The sequence below is a fragment of the Ranitomeya imitator genome, chromosome 4, assembly GCF_032444005.1.
Source record: "Ranitomeya imitator isolate aRanImi1 chromosome 4, aRanImi1.pri, whole genome shotgun sequence".
NCBI classification, from domain to species: domain Eukaryota; kingdom Metazoa; phylum Chordata; class Amphibia; order Anura; family Dendrobatidae; genus Ranitomeya; species Ranitomeya imitator.
Window position 1 is genome coordinate 319,111,576 of NC_091285.1, and position 18,536 is coordinate 319,130,111.

General features: G+C 41.9%; 1 protein-coding gene across 2 annotated transcripts in view; it reads left to right on the top strand.

Annotated features, from left to right (window-relative positions):
• The window catches only part of CPED1 (cadherin like and PC-esterase domain containing 1), a 486,680-nt gene that overhangs the window by 32,870 nt on the left and 435,274 nt on the right, over positions 1 to 18,536 (top strand). For both annotated transcript variants that reach the window (XM_069764871.1, XM_069764872.1), the window contains exon 2: positions 7,233 to 7,425. In XM_069764871.1, coding sequence (XP_069620972.1) covers positions 7,233 to 7,425 — 193 coding nt within the window. The remainder of the gene's footprint in view (positions 1 to 7,232; positions 7,426 to 18,536) is intronic.

Sequence of the window (18,536 nt, forward strand, 5' to 3'; positions counted from 1 at the left end):
GAAAATGGTACCAATAGAAACTGATTCCACACTACTGATAGCACAAAGGCTCTGGAAAAGTGAAATGGCTCTTCACCCGCCAAAAGAAATTCAGCAAATTCTCTGCTCCCAAATCCAAATGCTCCCCTCCCTTCTGAGCCCCAGTGTGCCAATTTTTACATCAATATTTTCCTGTTACCCTAATGAAAATAAAAATATTGGGGCTAAAACAACATTTTTCACAACCCAGTGTTATAAAATTCTTTGAAGCCTCCATTAGTTAGGCATTTCAGGGTCTGTCCAAACGCAACATAGCATCTGCTATCGATTCCAGACCATTTTGCATTCCAAAAGTCAAATGGTGCTCCTTCCGAGACTTGCCGTGCGCCAAAACAGTAGTTTTCCACCACATATGGGGTATCTGTGTATTCAGGAGAAATTGGACAGCAAATTTGATGGTGCATTTTCTCCTGTTAACCTTGTGAAAATAAAAAATTTGGGGCTATTCTTACCTTCCACGTTGCTTTAGTTTCTGTTAAGCACCTAAAGGATTATTAAACTTCTTAAATGTGGTTCTGAGCAGTTTGAGGGGTGCAGTTTTTATAATGTCACTTCAAATTTGATGTTGTCTCTAAAAAAAATGGTTTTGTAAATTTGTGTTGAAAAAATTAGAAATTGCTGAACTTTTATACCTTTTAACTCCCTAACAAATATAAAAAAAAGTTTTGAACATTGTGCTAATGTAAAGTAGACATGTGGGAAATATTATTAATTAACTATTTTGTGTGACATGACTCTGGCTTCAGGGCATAAAAAGTAAATGTTTGAAAACATTTCAAAATTTTCTCTAAATTTCTGATATTTTCAGAAATTAATGCAAGTCATATCGAAGAAATTTTACCACTATCATAAAGTACAATAAATCACGAAAAAAACAATCTCAGAATCAGTGGGATCTGTTAAAGCGCTCCAGAGTTATTACCACATAAAGTGACACTGGTCTGAAATGAAAAAATTGGCTTGGTCACAAAAGCAAAAAAATGGTTGTGGTGCGAAAGGGTTAAACAAAATGTTAAACAGCATAGTAATTAAATTACTGGAGCTAAGATAAAAAAAATGAAGAAAAAAACTTTTTTTTTCCACTGTTAGAAGCATTCTTAATTTTAGAATTTTCATACAATATTACTCATATGTTTATGTTTGTATTTTTATTTATTGTGTTTTTTGCTATCTAAGTTTGACTCCAGGTTAAAAAAAAACATAGTTCTTGACCAGATTTGTGGAGTTGTAAATTTAGAGGGGTTGTCCCATGAACAAAGTACATTTAAACAATAAATCTTGTGTAAGCGCAGAAGAAACAAAAAGCCAATGCCATAGAACGGTGGAAAAGTGACATGGAATATCACAATGGCTGAGCGCAGGTGCAGGAAAAACACTAAACGTCACAGGGCACTGTTACGCCGATGGGACAGGTACACCAATGAAAACCGGAGGCAGAGTTTCCTTCCAGGCACCGCTTGCCCCAGAGCCTGGATGAAAGCGTTAACATAAAGGATTAAGAGATGATTTATGCACAAGACCACAGTTATGATGAGGCATACAGTTAACATAATCTAGAACTAAAATTGTCTTGTGTGCCATGCTAATGCTAATCAATTGAGTTATTCTCATGATTACATAGTAACATAGTCACATAGTAACTGCCAATCAGTTAGTCCTGTGTCTGTGGAGTTATTTAGAGATCAGCATTCAGAGAACTGATAGATATGCAACAAATAAAACACTGATGTTATCAAAACTACAGCAAAAAGCCTTGTAAGTGATGCAACGGGGTCTTTGCCCGTACGGCATGCTGCTCGTAGATGGGGTAGCAAAAATCTGGTGACAGGTTCCCTTTAAAAATACTCTGAATGTCAAAAGGTGTTAATATGTATCCATAATAGGAACATATATGTATATATACAGTTGTGCTCAAAAGTTTACATACCCCGACATAATTTTTGCTGTCTTGTCCTTTTTTCAGAGAATATGAATGATAACACCAAAACTTTTTCTCCACTCATGGTTAGTGGTTGGGTGAAGCCATTTATTGTCAAACTACTGTGTTTTCTCTTTTTAAATCATAATGACAACCCAAAAACATCCAAATGACCCTGATCAAAAGTTAACATACCCCATACCCCATTTCTTACTACCGTGTGTTGCCCCCTCTAACATTAATGACAGCTTGAAGTCTTTTGTGGTAGTTGTGGATGAGGTTCTTTATTTTCTCAGATGGTAAAGCTGCCCATTCTTGGCAAAAAGCCTCCAGTTCCTGCAAATTCCTGGGCTGTCTAGCATGAACTGCACTCATGCCATCTCCCCAGAGTGGCTCAATGATAGTTGAGGAGACTGAGATGGCCATTCCAGAACCTTCATTTTATTCTGCTGTAGCCAATAACAGGTCGACTTGGTCTTGTGTTTTGGATCATTGTCATTTTGGAATGTTCAAGTATGTTCCATGCGCAGCTTCCAGGCTGATAAGTGCAAATTTGGCTCCAGATTATTCTGAGATTGTGCTGTATTCATCTTTCCTTCAACTTTGACCAAGTTTCCTGTGCCTTTGTAGCTCACACATCCCCAAAACATCAGCGATCCACCTCCGTGCTTTACAGTAGAAATGGTGTTACTTTCATCATAGGTCTTGTTGACCTCTCTCCAAATGTAACATTTATGGTTGTGGCCAAAAGGTTAAATTTTGGTCTCATCACTCCAAATTACCTTTTTCCGGAAGTTTGTGTATTGTAGGCGAGATACTTTGTGGCATTTGCTCAGTAATGGCTTTCTTCTGGCGACTCGACCATGCAGTCCATTTTTCTTCAAGTGCCTCCTTATTGTGCATCTTGAAACAGCCACACCACTAGTTTTCAGAGAGTCCTGTATTTCAGTTGCTGTTATTTGTGGGTTTTTCTTTGCATCCCAAAACAATTTTCCTGGCACTTGTGGACGACATTTTTGGTTGTTTACCTGACCATGTTTTTGTTTTTACAGAGCCCCTGATTTTCCATTTGTTAATCACAGTTTGAACGCTGCTGACTGGCATTATCAATTCCTTGGATATTTTTTTTGTATCCCTTTCCTGTTTTATACAGTTCAACTACCTTTTCCCATAGATCCATTGACAACTCTTTGCTATCCCTGTGACTCACAATCCAGAAACGTCAGTGGCTGTATGAAAGATGCAAGAGTCTGTCTGGATCCCAGAAACTCACTCAGCTTTTATGCACACACACTGATTACAAGCAAACAGGTCACAGGTGGGGATGTTACCTTTATTAGCCATTCAAACCCATTTGTGTCAACTTCTGTGCATGTTGTCAGGCCAAAATCACCAGGATATGTAAACTTTTGATCAGGGTCATTTGGTTGTTTTGGGTTGTCATTATGATTTAAAAAGAGCAAACACAGTAGTTTGACAATAAATGGCTTCACCCAACCACCAACCATGAGTGGAGAAAAAGTTTTATTGTTATCATTCATATTCTCTGAAAAAAGGCCAAGAAAGCAAAAATTCTGCTGGGGTATGTAAACTTTTGAACACAACTGTGTATATATATATATATATATATATATATATATACTAGCTATTGAACCCGTTCTACGCCCGGGTGGCTAGCATCTATATTGGTATATGGTCTCCATCCTGGTATGTGCTGCTCCATTCTGCGTCCCCATCCTGTCATGAGCTGCTCCATCCTGCATCCCCATCCTGACATGTGCTGCACCCATCCTGCACCCCCATTCTGACATGTGCTGCTCCCATCCTGCACCCCCATTCTGACATGTGCTGCTCCATCCTGCATCCCCATCCTGTCATGTGCTGCACCCATCCTGCGCCCCCATCCTGCCATGTGTTGCACCCATCTTGCGCCCCCATTCTGTCATGTGTTGCACCCATCCTGCGCCCCCATTCTGTCATGTGCTGCTTCCATCCTGCGCCCTCATTGTGACATGTGCTGCTCCCATCCTGCGCCCGCATTCTGACATGTTTTGCACCCATCCTGCGCCTCCATTCTGACATGTTCTGCACCCATCTTGCGCCCCCATTCTGTCATGTGTTGCACCCATCCTGCGCCCCCATTCTGTCATGTGCTGCTCCCATCCTGCGCCCCCATTGTGACATGTGCTGCACCCATCCTGCGCCTCCATTCTGTCATTTGCTGCTCCCATCCTGTCATGTGCTGCTCCCATCCTGTGCCCCTGTTCTGTCATGTGCTGCACCCATCCTGCACCCGTTCTGTCATGTGCTGCTGCCATCCTGCGCCCCCGTTCTGTCATGTGCTGCTCCCATCCTGCGCCCCCGTTCTGTCATGTGCTGCTCCCATCCTGCGCCCCCGTTCTGTCATGTGCTGCTGCCATCCTGCGCCCCCGTTCTGTCATGTGCTGCTACCATCCTGCGCCCGTTCTGTCATGTGCTGCTCCCATCCTGCGCCCCGTTCTGTCATGTGCTGCTGCCATCCTGCGCCCGTTCTGTCATGTGCTGCTCCATCCTGCACCCCCGTTCTGTCATGTGCTGCTCCCATCCTGCGCCCCCGTTCTGTCATGTGCTGCTCCCATCCTGCGCCCCCGTTCTGTCATGTGCTGCTGCTATCCTGCCCCCCCGTTCTGTCATGTGCTGCTACCATCCTGCGCCCGTTCTGTCATGTGCTGCTCCCATCCTGCGCCCCCATTTTGTCATGTGCTACTACCATCCTGCACCCGTTCTGTCATGTGCTGCTGCCATCCTGCGCCTGTTCTGTCATGTGCTGCTCCATCCTGCACCCCCGTTCTGTCATGTGCTGCTACCATCCTGCGCCCGTTCTGTCATGTGCTGCTGCCATCCTGCGCCTGTTCTGTCATGTGCTGCTCCCATCCTGCGCCCCTGTTCTGTCATGTGCTGCTACCATCCTGCGCCCCCCTTCTGTCAGGTGCTGCTTCCATCCTGCGCCCCCATTGTATTATATGCCCCCCATAAGATGCTCCATTATATATGCCCCGTATGCTGCTGCCATATATATATATAAAAAAAATACCATACTCCCCTATCGTCGCTGGACGCCGAGTGCTGGGGGCCTGAGCAGGCGGGGACACCGGCGCGCTGTGGGGGTCAGGTGCCGGAGTCACCGCTAGCTCAGGCCCCCAGCACTTGCTATACTCACCTGTCTGTCCTGTTCCAGCGCTGCGCGCCGCCATCTTCCGGCTCCTCTGGCAGTGACTGTTCAGTCAGAGGGCGGCGCCGGCGCGCATTAAGCGTGTCATCGCGCCCTCTGCACTGGGAACGTCACAGCAGAGGACCCGGGAGACGGAGCCGCACGCAGCGCTGGAACGGGGGACAGGTGAATATACTTACCCTCCTGGTGGTCCCTGACTCTCCGGTGGAGATTGCGGTGTGCATTCAGTGTTTACGCATACCGCGATCTCCTGGGAGCGTCACTCTGTGGGGTCCAGACTGCGCTGGCGCTTGCGCTTGCGCAGTCTATAAAGGCTTCGGACAGAGTGACGCTCCCAGCGTTATATTATAGATATATATATAACCTTGTTTTGAACAATTCGTGCTTCATTGCACTTACATTGTTCTTCGCTGTCACTGGATTGCAGTCTAGTTTTGTCATAAATGAGAACTAAATTGAACACGTATACACTGTTTTTTTTCTATAATGCACCAAGATTAGATTCCTATAGCTACAATAGCTATAAAGATAAATTTCATGGGAGGCACGTCCTTATGTGTAAATGTTAGCTAGAAAGATAAATTATATAAAAGAACTTGGCTGAGAAATTATTTTGACCCTTGCATTTTTCAGTCACTAAAAGACAGTAATTTAAATTGTCAGATTTGCCTTAGCTCTTACTGTAAGGATTGTGGAAAAATGACAGGAAGGCATTTGGTCCACCAACAGCATACAATCATTTGTATAGACGTTCTTCTGACAGAATGCGTCCAAGTGTCTTGAAAAAGAATAGTGCTTTAACGGCAACAGAAGGTTCTGGCTGCATTAGGTTGTTGCGGAAGACAGCTCTGTCTACAAGTCTTGTTACTGTGTCCTAAACTATTTTTACACTGTAAGATGTAAAGATAAAAGAGGACAAAATGAGATGCAGCATAGCCTCATGTAAAAAGCAGTTTATTAGGATGACCGTATGAGAACATTGCCTTCAATACTTTCAGGAATACAACTAGCTAAATGCTATATCAATATAAGATGTGTGGGATTGCTGCGAGTCTTGGATGGAGGCTCAGAGAAAACGTGGCTAGTGGTTGCCCTCTAAATAAGATATGGACAACAGAAAAAATAAAATCAAGATGAATATTGTTATGATCTAGATGACCAACCTCACATGGACCTTTAGGGTATCAGGGGCTCATTTGGGTGTCCTAGTACTTGTCTCTTGCCTTGCATTTAGTACTCTAGTGCTATTTTCTTCCAGAAGCCAGGCCAGAAAGGGTCATCTGTTATCTAGTTGTATAGCAACAACCTAATAGGGGCACATTAGAAAGAGGTCTACTCTATACCTATTGTAGAGGACGCTGCATTATATGAACAGTCCGTTTATGTCATAGGTCAACATGTAATGCTTTATTTCCTCTGCAGTATGTGATACTGGAGATTCAGCTCACTCAAAGACTACAGCTGAGCACTTGGGATCCCACCAGTGATGTTCATTTATTTTCATAAACTTTTTGACGAAAATTCAATTTTTGTTATTTTCCCTCCTTTTGTAAATGTATGAAATTTAACATTACATGTTTGGCATTTACAAGATTGTACAGTAAGATCATATAATTTGCTAGCAGGTAGCACTAGCAAATGTTTAATGCGTGGCATTATTAGGCAGTAATTAGCTATGGTAATTCATAATAAGGATTACAAAATAAACATATTATATGGATATGGGATAAGCTCTTGGGAGAAGAAAAAAGGTGTATGTCCAAGCTGAAAGACACTAGACAGTGGATGGAAACAAGCATCGCAGTAGGAATGAGTACTTGCAGACCATGTATGTCCATCGTGGAATATGCCATGGATATTTTAATCAAGATTATCAAAATTAAATATATCACCAACAAATGGTGTCCAATTAGCATTATAGGTATTTTCACTGATCTCAGTATGCATAGAAATATAGTATACTAGGAACCTGGTATTGTAATTTACAGCATAATCAAGTAGTTAGATATCTTTTACAAAACATAATATATGTTAATCTATATGTTAATATTTTTACTCTTTTAGTATGAAGAGAGATTTAAGAAGAAACCTGTTTCTAATCTGAAGGAAATTATCATCTTGCATATCTATCAGTCCATTGGGATTAAAGAATCTGCCCTGTATAAGCGGGTCCTAACAAAACTGGAGTACGCAATCCATCAATTTGCGGACATTGACAGCATCAAAGCATTTCTTACACACAACCAAAAGATGCTGGGTAAGTAAAACACTGTTAAAGAATTGTCCTGGTTAGTAGTATGATGCCTGATAAAGGACTTTTATCTTGTGCAGAAAGGCAGGAGGTAAGGTCCTGGGTAGCAGGTATGTGTTAGTGAGGTGATGTTTATTTTTATTGGATTTTGGGTCCTGGATTTAGGAGTGACCAAAAAAAGTGTGGGTGGGAAGGGTTGCTCCCATACTCCAGTCTGGGTCTTACAGGTCTAATAACAGGCTGATGGGAATAGCTGCCTGTTATCTGGATAGTCTATGCTAAAGACTGAGAAGTGTCTGTAATACTAAGATCGTGAGCTAGGTAGCAAAAGAAAAAAGCAGGATGCACTCACCAATCTTCAAAGTAGCAAATTTTATTGAGTCTTCACAATTAAAACTTCATGGCCGGGGGAGAAGAAAAGGAGCTCGTGCGAGCAGGGGAGACGATGGCCGTTTCGCGCGGTCCTTGCGCTTCGACCTGTTGAAGCGCAAGGACCGCGCGAAACGGCCATCGTCCCGCCTGCTCGCATGAGCTCCTTTTCTTCTCCCCTGGCCATGAAGTTTTAATTGTGAAGACTCAATAAAATTTGCTACTTTGAAGATTGGTGAGTGCATCCTGCTTTTTTCCTTTGCTACCTGGGACACATATGTTATTTCATGGTTTTGCACCCGATATGTTTTTTGCCATGGCTGTTGCTGACATGATATAGCTTTTTAGTACCGGCTTTCCTAAAGATTATGGATTTAGTTGGGGCAGTGCCGTCCATATACTATTTTTTCTCTTTTATTCGACTAAGATCGTGAGACCGCTTGATTTACTTGGCAACACATTTGACAAACACAGTGCACACACATATTGTTTCCATACATGGGTTCTTCGTTTACCACACATAAACGTGTGTATGAAAATTAATACAGACTATTAATACAGTTGGTAAAACTGTTGATCCATGATTCATGCCCGGTTATCAGGGACATACAGTGGGGCAAAAAAGTATTTAGTCAGTCAGCAATAGTGCAAGTTCCACCACTTAAAAAGATGAGAGCCGTCTGTAATTTACATCATAGGTAGACCTCAACTATGGGAGACAAACTGAGAAAAAAAAATCCAGAAAATCACATTGTCTGTTTTTTTATCATTTTTTTTGCATATTATGGTGGAAAATAAGTATTTGGTCAGAAACAACCAATCAAGATTTCTGGCTCTCACAGACCTGTAACTTCTTCTTTAAGAGTCTCCTCTTTCCTCCACTCATTACCTGTAGTAATGGCACCTGTTTAAACTTGTTATCAGTATAAAAAGACACCTGTGCACACCCTCAAACAGTCTTACTCCAAACTCCACTATGGTGAAGACCAAAGAGCTGTCAAAGGACACCAGAAACAAAATTGTAGCCCTGCACCAGGCTGGGAAGACTGAATCTGCAATAGCCAACCAGCTTGGAGTGAAGAAATCAACAGTGGGAGCAATAATTAGAAAATGGAAGACATACAAGACCACTGATAATCTCCCTCGATCTGGGGCTCCACGCAAAATCCCACCCCGTGGGGTCAGAATCATCACAAGAACGGTGAGCAAAAATCCCAGAACCACGCGGGGGGACCTAGTGAATGAACTGCAGAGAGCTGGGACCAATGTAACAAGGCCTACCATAAGTAACACACTACGCCACCATGGACTCAGATCCTGCAGTGCCAGACGTGTCCCACTGCTTAAGCCAGTACATGTCCGGGCCCGTCTGAAGTTTGCTAGAGAGCATTTGGATGATCCAGAGGAGTTTTGGGAGAATGTCCTATGGTCTGATGAAACCAAACTGGAACTGTTTGGTAGAAACACAACTTGTCGTGTTTGGAGGAAAAAGAATACTGATTTGCATCCATCAAACACCATACCTACTGTAAAGCATGGTGGTGGAAACATCATGCTTTGGGGCTGTTTCTCTGCAAAGGGGCCAGGACGACTGATCCGGGTACATGAAAGAATGAATGGGGCCATGTATCGTGAGATTTTGAGTGCAAACCTCCTTCCATCAGCAAGGGCATTGAAGATGAAACGTGGCTGGGTCTTTCAACATGACAATTATCCAAAGCACACCGCCAGGGCAACGAAGGAGTGGCTTCGTAAGAAGCATTTCAAGGTCCTGGAGTGGCCTAGCCAGTCTCCAGATCTCAACCCTATAGAAAACCTTTGGAGGGAGTTGAAAGTCCGTGTTGCCAAGCGAAAAGCCAAAAACATCACTGCTCTAGAGGAGATCTGCATGGAGGAATGGGCCAACATACCAACAACAGTGTGTGGCAACCTTGTGAAGACTTACAGAAAACGTTTGACCTCTGTCATTGCCAACAAAGGATATATTACAAAGTATTGAGATGAAATTTTGTTTCTGACCAAATACTTATTTTCCACCATAATATGCAAATAAATTGTTAAAAAAACAGACAATGTGATTTTCTGGATTTTTTTTTTCTCAGTTTGTCTCCCATAGTTGAGGTCTACCTATGATGTAAATTACAGACGCCTCTCATCTTTTTAAGTGGTGGAACTTGCACTATTGCTGACTGACTAAATACTTTTTTGCCCCACTGTATTATTAATATCCATAGTATAAATCCACAATAAATATGTAATACAGATGATATCGTCAGTGTTGTTTTAGAAGGATAAATCAGTAATTGTTATGGCCCAAATTGAACAACATGGGACAGCGTCAGATACTGAAGACACATATGGATTATCAGTATTCGAATGTTTACCATTTCGTTTCACCAGTCGGACAATGCAAATGGACTCTTATTGTAGTTTGATCTGGATTATTTTAAATTTCTGGTGTTCTTGTTTCCTTGACCATGGATTGTGCTTGACCTCAGTGAATTGCATGATACCACATTTTTGCTTGCCTGAGTCTTTTCTGGATCATCCTCTTCAGCCTCAAATCTTTCTCACCTAGTTAGACTGTCCAGAAGATCTTAATCTGCAGGCTAGTTCATAACGCCTAGCATTTGTCCCTGGTGACTACCAGAAGCTTATTAGATTTGATGTCCCTGGGTCAGTTCGTATCAACATCTAGTGGCCCCCATACACATTGGAAGAAATTCATCTAAATTCACAGATGTCGGATGTGTATGGGAGCTCCAAACAACTGATTGTCCAATTTTGGACTGCCAAATGCTTTGTTCTCCCTGAGATAAGCCGCTGCCAGACATGTCTGTTGACAGCTCTCTCATGGAGAACACAGTAGTGCTTGGCTAATCGAGTGCTCTTGTGTATGGCAGAGTTGGCTGAGATGGCTGTCTGCCACATGATTGTCTGAAAATAATTTAGTATGTTACCTAATCATCTCTGATAACAGTTTCACCACTTGCTTCTATGTATGTCAAAATACACAGTAATAGCAACATCATAAAGCCTGTAAAAGGTCATAAGTGAAGCCATCAGATTCAAACCGTTCCCTTTCAAAAACAAAAAGTTAAAGTCAACATAGTGTACAAATTTATGGGAATCTGCAGTACACTTAATACAAGTTAAATAAGAAAACATCTCTTGTATTTTTTTTGCCTCCAGATTTGACTTGAAACATTTGTTATCTTTTCAGTTTCTTGTAAGAGTCCTATTTTGGAATCCGTTAAGACTGGATTGATGCCAGTAGACTAAGTAAAGGCTTATATGGAAAATGTCTCAGAATTCCACAAGCTTTCTAGTTAGCGGGTTGTAGTTCCTACCTCCAATGTGTGAGGATTTATAAAGAATTGTATCTGTGTACATCACTGTCCTCATATGATGTTTCCTATTAACAACTAAATCTCCTTGTGTAGTAGCAGCAGAAAGAAAAGCTTTATGCATGATGTTTCCAGCATGGAAGAAAATAGCTTGGTATAGATTCTGATCCTGCTTGGAAACAGATTTCTCACAGAAACTATTTTTGAATGGTCACAATAATATAACCCTTGGATGACCATAATAATATTAGTTTTGGAAGCAAGTAGAACTCTCCCAGGGCAGATACACATGGTCAACTGCAGACTGTAATCTAAAATCAGTCTATTTTCTATGCTATGGGCATGAACTTCTAAAACACAAATAAATATCACAATTTATGAGAAAACAGCTAATGAAAGAAACAAATACACTGGTCAGTCACAACATTAAAACCACCTAATATTGTGCAGATCCCATGTATACCCCCAAAACAACTCTGCAGAAAAAGATGTAGTGGCGAGTACTATGGTGGTGTGAGGGTTATGGGACACACATGTTGAAGTAGTAAGGAGCAGCTCCAATTTAAATGCTCATTCAGGGGTTGAGTGGGTTAGATATGAATAGTAAAACAAGGGACTATTTGTGCGCTGTCAGATAGGCATGTGTATAGAGATACCTTCATTTGAAGTCTTCCGAATCACAAACCGGTAACACCTGATGAAGGCTAGAGCCAAAAACCGGTTTGTGATTATTTTACTACCCAAAACAACTCTGTCCTATTAAGGCATGTGCTGCACAAGACCACTGGGTGTTATTTGTGGTGTTTGGCCCTGAGACATCAGCAACGGATCCTTTATGGCCTAAATTGTGACATGCGGCCTCCATGGGGGGATTGGACTGTTTTTTTCTAGCACATAACAAAGATGTTTTGAAGGCCATGTTAACACCTTTAACTCTCTGTGTTCTTAAAACCATTTCTGAACAATATTTTACAGGGTGCTTTGGCCTGCTATGAGAGGGCACTGGCAATTGGTAATGTTTGAACAGGTGGTTCATGTCAAAGTAGCATGTTAGAAGAACTAGTACATCACACTACCTTGTTTTGGTTGGCCTTGTTTCTAGCGAGCATCTTGAAGCCATCTCACCAAAGTGAGAGACGCACACACCACTTCATATAATAGAAAATGCTCATATTCTTACCCTAGGTGCTATTAGTTGTGGGCAGGGTTCAGTTTTGGTACACTGATCAGTCTGTAGCTATTTACCGTATGTCCAGCAAGCAGTGATGCACTGCGTGTTCTTATACTTGTTATGGTAACCAATTTTACACTTTTTCATGTCTTTACACTTACCCATATTTAGCGCTTTCAACACATCAACTTTTTTCACTCCTATCTTGCAGCCTAATATACCTCACCCTATACCATTGTAATAACGTAATAATCAATATTATTAATCAATATTTTATTGTTACGACTGTTGTAGGAATATAGTATACTTTCCAATAATGGAGATTCGCTACCTATAGATGAATGGCAACACTTTGGCTGTTCCAAGTTGTGGTAAAATGGCAGAATTACTCAATAAGTAACTTGAATATTTTTCTATGGGGAAAAAAAAAGAGGTTGTAAGCAATATTTCAACCATCATAAAAACCAAGTTGGGTTCTTGTGGTAGTCCCAATTTTGATTGCAATATCTATTCATAGGGAAACATTTAGGTTTCAATGTGGTCACAGTCATCTCGCAGTTCTATAGTCACTTGCAGGTGCTGGTATATAAATGTAGAGCGCTAGACTTATTCATTCATGCAGTTTGGTCGTCCGCGCAGTCTTGTTAAACTGGGAAGTACAGGTATTATATAGTGAAGGTATAATTGAAAAAAAGTCAATATCACATTAACTTTATTATTAACGTACATAACCCTATGAATATATATATTTGAAAGGTACATACAATAAATCATTTCCCTACTTTCTTACTTATATAGACTTCGTTATATTCAAATTAATTTTAGCTTTACCTAAACCTGAGAAGAGATGATTTTATAGATATACAGTATAAATTGTTTTTTATGCAATCATTCATTGAGGGGTAAACCCTCAATCACAACGCAGTCTTTTACATCAGTATTTGTAAGTCAAAACCAGTAGTGGAGCAAACACATAGAAAAGGTATAAAGGAAAGATTTATAATCCATCCAACAGAAAGAAAGAAATAGGTAACATTCACCACATATGATAATCTCTTTTTACAATAATTATTGTTTTAAAAAGAAGCAAAATATATAGTCCAGACCCCCGGCATAGAGACTATTTTAATGGCAGAAATGATCTCAATGTGTTTTTTAAGCTTGTCTTTATATTTTTTCTTTTTGTGTGTGTATTATGTAATTTTGTAACACATTGTAACATTTATGGTTACTGTAGTATTGGATTGTATTACTACTTATAAAGAGAAATGACGCAGAGAAGCCCAAAGAAGCGTAGAGGTGCTAACCTGCCATTGTCTGTGGCACGCCTTGCTAAATTTCCTTGGAATAATTTTACTGCTACTTCTATGAAGGGGAATCTGTCACCTACTTTTTCGTATATAAACTGCGGCCACCACCATCAGGGGCTTATCTACAGCATTCTGTAATGCTTGCGCCAGGTGGTGACCATGGCGCTGTGGGGGGAGTCAGCCCATTTAGGGAGGTATAAAAATGGCCTTGGTGGACATTCAGCAGCTGCAAATGGCGGAATTGGAGCAGTCAGTAAGAGGAGGCCAAAAGCAAGACATTTTTCTGGCAAGCTACGTGTCAGCAGGAGAAGGTGGGGCAAAATAATTTGAAATCCATGATTGGTTCATTTGGAAAACATACTCAGAAGGGAGTTAAGAACATTTCTAAAACAATCCACAGCAAGGAGATTGGAACAAAACAAAATCCTCTAAACTGCATGCTCGCAAACGCCAGAAGCCTGACAAACAAGATGGAAGCAGAAATATCTACAGGTAACTTTGACATAGTGGGAATAACCGAGACATGGTTAGATGAAAGCTATGACTGGGCAGTTAACTTACAGGGTTACAGTCTGTTTAGAAAGGATCATAAAAATCGGAGAGCAGGAGGGGTTTGTCTCTATGTAAAGTCTTGTCTAAAGTCCACTTTAAGGGAGGATATTAGCAAAGGGAATGAGGATGTCGAGTCCATATGGGTCGAAATTCATGGAGGGAAAAATGGTAACAAAATTCTCATTGGGGTCTGTTACAAACCCCCAAATATAACAGAAATCATGGAAAGTCTAATTCTAAAGCAGATAGATGAAGCTGCAACCCATAATGAGGTCCTGGTTATGGGGGACTTTAACTACCCGGATATTAACTGGGAATTAGAAACCTGTGAAACCCATAAAGGCAACAGGTTTCTGCTAATAACCAAGAAAAATTATCTTTCACAATTGGTGCAGAATCCAACCAGAGGAGCAGCACTTTTAGACCTAATACTATCTAATAGACCTGACAGAATAACAAATCTGCAGGTGGTCGGGTGTTATGACTGGCAATTCAGTACCACAATGGACATAGCGGTCAGAGCACATACAGTGATCTGACAATAACCCAAAATCATAGAACGAGCTCTGAGACGTGGGAACTCTGCAGACCGCAATCCCTAATCCTCTCCAAACAACACTAGAGGCAGCCGTGGATTGCGCATAACTCTGCCTATGCAACTCGGCACAGCCTGAGAAACTAACTAACCTGAAGATAGAAAATAAGCCTACCTTGCCTCAGAGAAATACCCCAAAGGAAAAGGCAGCCCCCCACATATAATGACTGTGAGTAAAATGAACAGACAAACGTAGGGATGAAATAGATTCAGCAAAGTGAGGCCCGACTTTCTTAACAGAGCGAGGATAGGAAAGATAACTTTGCGGTCTATACAAAACCCTAAAGAAAACCACGCAAAGGGGGCAAAAAGACCCTCCGTACCGAACTAACGGCACGGAGGTACACCCTTTGCGTCCCAGAGCTTACAGCAAAACAAATAGACAAGCTGGACAGAAAAAATAGCAAACAAAAAGCAAAGAAGCACTTAGCTATGCAGAGCAGCAGGCCACAGGAATGACCCAGGGAAAAACAAGTCCAACACTGGAACATTGACAGGAAGCCAGGATCAAAGCATTAGGTGGAGTTAAGTAGAGAAGCACCTAACGACCTCACAAGATCACCTGAGGGAGGAAACTCAGAAGCCGCAGTACCACTTTCCTCCACAAATGGAAGCTCCCAGAGAGAATCAGCCGAAGTACCACTTGTGACCACAGGAGGGAGCTCTGCCACAGAATACACTACAGTACCCCCCTTGAGGAGGGGTCACCGAACCCTCACCAGAGCCCCCAGGCCGACCAGGATGAGCCACATGAAAGGCACGAACAAGATCGGGAGCATGGACATCAGAGGCAAAAACCCAGGAATTATCTTCCTGAGCATAACCCTTCCATTTAACCAGATACTGGAGTTTCCGTCTTGAAACACGAGAATCCAAAATCTTCTCCACAATATACTCCAACTCCCCCTCCACCAAAACCGGGGCAGGAGGGTCAACAGATGGAACCATAGGTGCCACGTATCTCCGCAACAATGACCTATGAAATACGTTATGTATGGAAAAAGAATCTGGAAGGGTCAGACGAAAAGACACAGGATTAAGAACCTCAGAAATCCTATACGGACCAATGAAACGAGGTTTAAACTTAGGAGAGGAAACCTTCATAGGAATATGACGAGAAGATAACCAAACCAGATCCCCAACACGAAGTCGGGGACCCACACAGCGTCTGCGATTAGCAAAACGTTGAGCCCTCTCCTGGGACAAGGTCAAATTGTCCACTACATGAGTCCAAATCTGCTGCAACCTGTCCACCACAGTAACCACACCAGGACAGTCCGAAGACTCAACCTGTCCTGAAGAGAAACGAGGATGAAACCCAGAGTTGCAGAAAAATGGCGAAACCAAGGTAGCCGAGCTGGCCCGGTAATTAACCCCTTAATGACCGCCAATACGCCTTTTAACTGACCTGAGATATAAGAGAATAGCGTCCCCATACAGGTGACAATCCAGTAGCTGTCAGCTGTAGACTATAGCTGACAACTTGCTGTATCAGCCACGATCAGTGCTTGCATCATCCAAATCTGTTTAACCCCTTAGATGCTGCTGTCAATAGTGACTACATTATTATAAATGGTTAACAGAGTGTGGGGGCTCCATCTTTATCCCAATTGGTGCCCTCAGATCATGATTGTGTGGTCTTGATATTTGCCATTGCAATTCAAGACCAAATAGCGGCCTTACAGTCTGATGGCTGTTGTAACCTGTTCAGAAGTTAGTGTCATTTATGGGGTAAAAATACACATTTTCATTTCTGTCATGCTACTTTGTATTAATTCCTGAAAAGCACCTGAAGGGTTAATAAACTACCTGACAGCAGTTTTCAATATGTCAGGGGGTGCTGTTTTTAAAATGGTATAACTTTTGGGGGTTTCCCAATATATGGTACACCTAAAGGCACTTCAAACATGGGTGAGTCACTAAAAAAATACATTTTGCAAATTTCCTTGAAAAAATGAAAAATTACTACTACTTTTTTAAACCTCCTAAAATGCTAACAAAATAAAATAAAATTTTACAAATCGTCCTGATGTAAAGCAGACATGAGGGAAATGTTATTTATTAATTTCTTGCTGTGGTTTGACTCTCTGTATTAAAGGGACAATCATTCAAAGTTTGAAAATTGCTAATTTTTTAACATTTTTCTCAAATTTCTGATATTTATGAAAAATAAACACAAAACATATTGACCTAAATTTATCATTATCATAAAGTATATTGTGTCACGAAAAAACAATCTCAAAATCACTGGTATTTGTTGAAGCGTTCCAGAGTTATTAACACATAAAGTGACACTGGTCAGATTTCAAAAATTTGGCTCCGTCACTAAGGGGTTAAGGGCGAACTCAGCCAAAGGCAAAAAGGACACCCAGTCATCCTGATCAGCAGAAACAAAACATCTCAGATATGTTTCCAAGGTCTGATTGGTTCGTTCGGTCTGGCCATTAGTCTGAGGATGGAAAGCCGAGGAAAAAGACAAGTCAATGCCCATCCTACCACAAAAGGCTCGCCAAAACCTCGAAACAAACTGGGAACCTCTGTCAGAAACGATATTCTCTGGAATACCATGTAAACGAACCACATGCTGGAAGAACAATGGCACCAAATCAGAGGAGGAAGGCAATTTAGACAAGGGTACCAGATGGACCATCTTAGAAAAGCGATCACAGACCACCCAAATGACTGACATCTTTTGAGAAACGGGAAGATCTGAAATAAAATCCATAGAGATATGTGTCCAAGGTCTCTTCGGGACCGGCAAGGGCAAAAGCAACCCACTGGCACGAGAACAGCAGGGCTTAGCCAGAGCACAAATCCCACAGGACTGCACAAAAGTACGCACATCCCGCGACAGAGATGGCCACCAAAAGGATCTAGCCACTAACTCTCTGGTACCAAAGATTCCAGGATCACCAGCCAACACCGAACAATGAACCTCAGAGATAACTTTATTCGTCCACCTATCAGGGACAAACAGTTTCTCCGCTGGACAACGATCAGGTTTATTAGCCTGAAATTTTTGCAGCACCCGCCGCAAATCAGGGGAGATGACAGACACAATTACTCCTTCCTTGAGGATACCCGCCGGCTCAGACAAACCCGGAGAGTCGGGCACAAAACTCCTAGACAGAGCATCCGCCTTCACATTTTTAGAGCCCGGAAGGTACGAAATCACAAAGTCAAAACGGGCAAAAAACAGCGACCAACGAGCCTGTCTAGGATTCAACCGCTTGGCAGACTCGAGATAAGTCAAGTTCTTATGATCAGTCAATACCACCACGCGATGCTTAGCTCCTTCAAGCCAATGACGCCACTCCTCGAATGCCCACTTCATGGCCAGCAACTCTCGGTTGCCCACATCACAATTTCGCTCAGCAGGCAAAAACTTCCTGGAAAAAAAAGCGCATGGTTTCACCACTGAGCAATCAGAACCTCTCTGCGACAAAACAGCCCCTGCTCCAATCTCAGAAGCATCAACCTCGACCTGGAACGGAAGAGAAACATTTGGTTGACACAACACAGGGGCAGAAGAAAAACGACGCTTCAACTCTTGAAAGGCTTCCACAGCAGCAGAAGACCAATTGACCACATCAGCACCCTTCTTGGTCAAATCGGTCAATGGTTTAGCAATACTAGAAAAATTGCAAATGAAGCGACGATAAAAATTAGCAAAGCCCAGGAACTTTTGCAGACTTTTCAGAGATGTCGGCTGAGTCCAATCATGGATGGCTTGGACCTTAACAGGATCCATCTCGATAGTAGAAGGGGAAAAG